Source organism: Phaseolus vulgaris, chromosome 4 (genome assembly GCF_051622355.1).
Source record: "Phaseolus vulgaris cultivar YP4 chromosome 4, ASM5162235v1, whole genome shotgun sequence".
Classification (NCBI taxonomy): domain Eukaryota; kingdom Viridiplantae; phylum Streptophyta; class Magnoliopsida; order Fabales; family Fabaceae; genus Phaseolus; species Phaseolus vulgaris.
The window spans coordinates 45,021,881-45,027,123 of NC_143501.1; the positions used below are offsets into that span (position 1 = coordinate 45,021,881).

The 5,243-nt window shown below is 29.0% G+C and overlaps 1 protein-coding gene across 1 annotated transcript; it reads right to left on the minus strand.

Moving 5' to 3' along the window:
* Window positions 1–2,582: 2,582 nt before the first annotated feature.
* On the minus strand, window positions 2,583–3,005 carry LOC137838867 (subtilisin inhibitor CLSI-II). The gene has a single exon (XM_068648080.1). The coding sequence runs from the start codon at window positions 3,003–3,005 to the stop codon at window positions 2,583–2,585; it is 423 nt and encodes a 140-aa protein (XP_068504181.1).
* Window positions 3,006–5,243: the final 2,238 nt, after the last annotated feature.

A 5,243-nucleotide genomic window follows, 5' to 3' on the forward strand; every position in this document is an offset into this window, starting at 1 on the left:
GTAAAGAAGATTGAGAGGAAGAAGAACACCAAGGATACATATTGTATTTTTCAATTACTTTAGTTAATTTTATTTACTATTACTTTTACATTTTACAAACAATAAAAAAAGATCCAAAAATTATTGTCTTACAAGATTTGAGTCTCTTATGACATCTTATTAGTTGATATTTTTTTAATAATAATAAATTAATTAAATAAAATGAAACATTTTAGAGATGTTTCAATTCTTATACAAAATCTCCAACCAAAACTAGTTTTACATATAAAAAAGTAGTTATTCCACCTGGATTTAAATTCCAAGATGTATCAAAACATCCTAGTACCTTCCTTCTTTGCTAATTTCACAAATAAGTCTAAAAGTCAATCCTAAAAGTTGAGATGAAAAATATTGTAAGAACAACTTGGAAATCTTGTCCAATTTCACAACTTTATTAGAAAACAAATCAATACAAAATACAATCACCTAGAGAAAAATAAAATACAATAAAACAACTACATACTTGGGTGATTACTCCAAATGTTCTTGTTGTGGCAAGGTAATGATAAAAAAAACTTCAAACAATAAGATGAATAAAAAACAATGTCTTATTCGAGTCTCAGGCCCTCTTAACAAGTAAATTAATTTAAAAATAATGCAATTGATTTGAAACAATTTGATTTTTAAATGAGAGATATAAAGTTTTAGAACATGATCATTTTTTTAAAAGTTTTTCCAACAAAACAAAATATTTTATCATAACATACTTGAAATCACAAAATGCCCAATACGTGTTCAAAAAGCTTCCTAACTTGACATATGATCAAATCAAGGCACAAAAGGAACTTACACAAAAAATTAAGTATAAAACACATGATTTAATCGCACAACAACCATTCTTGACTTGAATTTTCACCCCTTAAATCTTGTGACAAAATATCTTTTCACTCAAAATTCTCATTCCTTCCCTATATATATGTCTTTATCAATTGGTTAGAATCATCAAATACATTTGCATATAGTCTATACATATCACCAATTCACATGTATTAATGGTAGTCTTAATCAATAGGAGTAAAATGCAAAACTTTGAAACAAAGAAAACAAGAGGAGCACTACAATCTTCTCAAATAGTGGTAGACCACATAAAACTATTAATGGAGAACCATATAGGAGAATTCACTAATAAAATTAATGACTAAAATGATGAAAAATGAAGAAGTGATTACGAAAAAGACTATCCTCTCTTATGGAATGTAGAATATGAAAATGGTCCACTACTATAAGATATAGTCATAGGTTATTTGAGTCATAACTTATTTGGATCCTTGGGAGACCAAGCACATAGTCCAAAGGGCAGTGGATATGGGGAGGAATTTGTAAAGTCCAAGAGGCATTACTCTAGACTTAGGTGGAATTATTTTTCTTTTGTTTTCATTAGCGTTTTAGTATTTGTGGCAAACTAGATTTCATCTCTCAAAATATTTAGTGACTTTCCTTTATTCTTTAGTAACACATTTAAATTTTTTTAATGGAAGATGCTTCCATGAACCACAATCTTCCTTCAAAGAGTATTAGACCTACATAGGACCACTTTAGCATATTCTATACAACTTCAATGAACTATTAAGAAATACACTTTAAATCTAACTCAACCTTATAAAATCAGTTTATAAAGTGAAGTTTGCACTCACTTATATACTATAAAATGTCATTATCTCTAGTTGATGTGTAATTTTAAAAAAGAACCTATATAACGTCACTTTTATTTTAGAAACCTTATATGTAGTTACCTATATAGATCCATCCACATGTAATAATATATGAATTTATATCTAGGTAATTATATTATGATATTATATGTAAACAATTATATATGCGAATAAAATCACATGAAGTTACCTACACAGAAATCCTCAAGTATTTTACTTACAAATTCTTTTTTTATTATATGATCAATGGTATATGAAAACAACTTCTTCTACATGTCAATAACTTAAACTTTATTGAAATATTCCTAAAAAACTTTTAATACAAAAAAATACATATCCATATGAAAAAGTTATCTAAATAATAAGAAACATATTCGATAAAAAAATCATTAAAAAATACCCAATATCATATCAAAGTAGTGTTTCATCCTTTAATTAACCATTTAATAATTAAAGGATATGCATAAATAATAAAAAACAATAGAGATATCATCACTTTCGAAAGAAATGAAAGAGCTCAAACCCTTGGTTAAAATTTTCTTTAGGTTTTTATGATGAATTTTTAAAATTAAGAGAGATTTTTATACATTCAAAATTTATTCATGGTAAGAAACTTGAGTTTACATAATCAATATACTATTAGAAAATAATTTTTTAATTTTAAAAACTAATTTTTTAATTTGAATTAAATTTAAAATATACTTCTTAATATATATCAGAGTCATTCAAAACTTATCGTACCGAACCAAACTTTAGAAAATTGAATCAAACTTAAAAGTACATTTCTTAATAAACGAATTTAGATATATAAAAATATAACTCTAAAATAGTTTTACCACAACACTCACATATATCTAGTAGGAACATTTTATTAAACCTTGTGAAGGTTCTTCAGCCAATATTAATAAGTGCAAAATTAAAGGGAGTATTAAGATGAGAATCATCCATCAAAACAAGACGCCTTCGCTTATGATCATCAATTCTCCCAATACTAAAACAAGTGTTGTGATTAGTGTTATTGCTGCAAAATACAAACTTATAGCCCTCACCATATTTCTTAATCATAAACGTTCCACTTAAGATTTCCTTCCCTGCATGGTCTGTACCATCACCAATACCAACCCATTTTGTAGGAAAATCATCACCAACTACCACCCACTTGGAGGATGAAGCACAATAAGGATGATAATCAAATCTAATCTCTAATGGTGTCTCTGTCAGTATGGCACCTGAGCTTCTTCCTTCTGTGCTGAATCTCAGACCCTCCCCAGGGAAAAACTGATCATAATTCAGTATAACAACAACTTGGGGCATCTTGAGTTCCCATCAAAATCTAACTCTACTCCACCACCTTGTGGACCTTGACAATTGAGTTCTGAAATATCGTATTGAACAGAAGGAGAAATGAGTAAACCATTTGAGTCCAGAACTTGTTTAGGAACCCTACAGAAGGCTAATGGAAGAAAGTTGGAAGTGAAGAGAAGGAAGAAAGAGAGAGTGAGGGATAGTGTAGACTTCATGGTTTATGATAATGTGTTTAGTTTTGGTTCAATCTCCTTTTATAAAGGTTTTTCTAGGTTTACTAATTAATGTTTTTTATGAAACTATCACCATGTTTATTATTTATTCATTCATTTTATTTAATTTTTTATGCATTTTTGTGTGTGTTTGTGTGATGAATGCATTTATTATATATTTTTATTGGATTCAAAACTGTTGTGTTTTTATTGATGAATGCATTAATTAATAGATATGTTTCATAGAATCCAATTTTCAAGTTATAAATGTTGGGTAAAATTGCGTTTTTTCCTTAATAGTGAGATTTTTTGTAACTTTTTTTTAAATAAAAGATGAATAGAAAAAAAAAGATAAAAAGATTTGCAGTGACTATCTCATCTCATTAGAATAAGAAAACTACTCGTAAGGTAATGAATGAGAAACACAATACTATTTACTATATTAGCACTACTTTTATTTCATAATTATTTTAATATTCTTTAGCTAAATTAAAAATATCAATAAATATGTTACTTTTTAAAATATCTTTCCTATCTTAATAAACCCATTGCTTTTATTTGTAAATTAGATAAAAATTAATTAAAATTCATTGATAATTTAGAATATTATTTCATTTAAAACTTGTTTTAAATTTAAATTTAAAGATAATAATTTGGTTAAGAATTTATGATTTAAAATTTAAATAAAATTATATATATATATATATATATATATATATATCAATGATTCACCTATTATTCTATCTAATACATATCACACATTAATTAAATATATAAATTTATACAATTAATATCATATTATGTTGCTATTATATAACTATTTGTCACTTGAACGAGTTTCTTTTAGTTAAGTAATCTTGATTCTTACAATTGAAGAAAACTTTTTTGCTTGAGTAGTTTCATATTGTTTGAACGAGACAACTCCAAAATAGTAGAATTAATTATGTCTCTTCTTTGTTCAAATACCCACTTAATGCTTGAATGCTCTCACAATGTTTAAGGGTTCTCACAACGCTTGAGTGGTGTAATTGTTGTGTCTCTTCCAACAAGTTTCAACAACACAACATCTTATTTCACCAGTGTTTGAACGATCATGTCATCACTTGATTGTTGGAGCATAGTTGTATGTAACAAACATATTATGATGAAGAAGCCTTGAAATAGTGGATGGAACTGGGGTAGGTCTGGAGGACGTGTGAAATGGTACAGTTTCTTCCATGGATGGATGATGGTATTTTCCAGAGTATATATGGAAGATGTAAATTTATTCAATATAGACGATCTAATATGGTTAACTGTTTGGGGATCGTCTAAGGGTGGTGGTCTAAGGCTAGACAATCTAGCTAGGGTAGACGGTCTAGTTGGGGTGGGAGATGGAATGAAATGTAAGTTAGGAGGTGGTGGTGGCTGGTAAAGGCTGCTTTCAAACGTCCAATTATGATAGAAAGTGTAGCCAGTGGAGATGATGGAATGAGTGATATGGGCTTCACCTTAAATAGTGGAGGTTGTACTCTTTGAAGCTTTAAGGATGGAAGAATAATGTCATCTTCTTCTCCACTAGCCGTGTTTACTTGAAAGATGGGTAATGTCTGCTCTTCCTCTTCTTGTATTACCTCCAAAACCCTGTTAGAGCCATCTGCTAGTGCGCTATCTTTTTCAGTAGATTCAGCAAGTATAACAACATCAACAACTTCTGTATCAAGACATGCATCACAAGGGTTAGTGCATTCTAAGAACTCATCTATCTCATCCTTTGTACATTCAACTGGATTGGAGAAGTTAAAATCTCCTAGAAGCTCAAGCACATTTTCATTCTCAGTGTTTATATGATGCACAAAATGATTTTTATCAGCAGGTGTCATAGAGTCTAATGCCTCTTGATTAAGCAATGATTTTTCCTCCATCAGTGGAGGTTGGAAATTAGTTGGTAATGGTTCAGAGATCCTAACAACCTGCAAATCAACTGGGTCAACATAAAAAACAATTGGTATGGTTGCATCTATGCACTCTGACTCATTAGACAATGTTGGTGTAG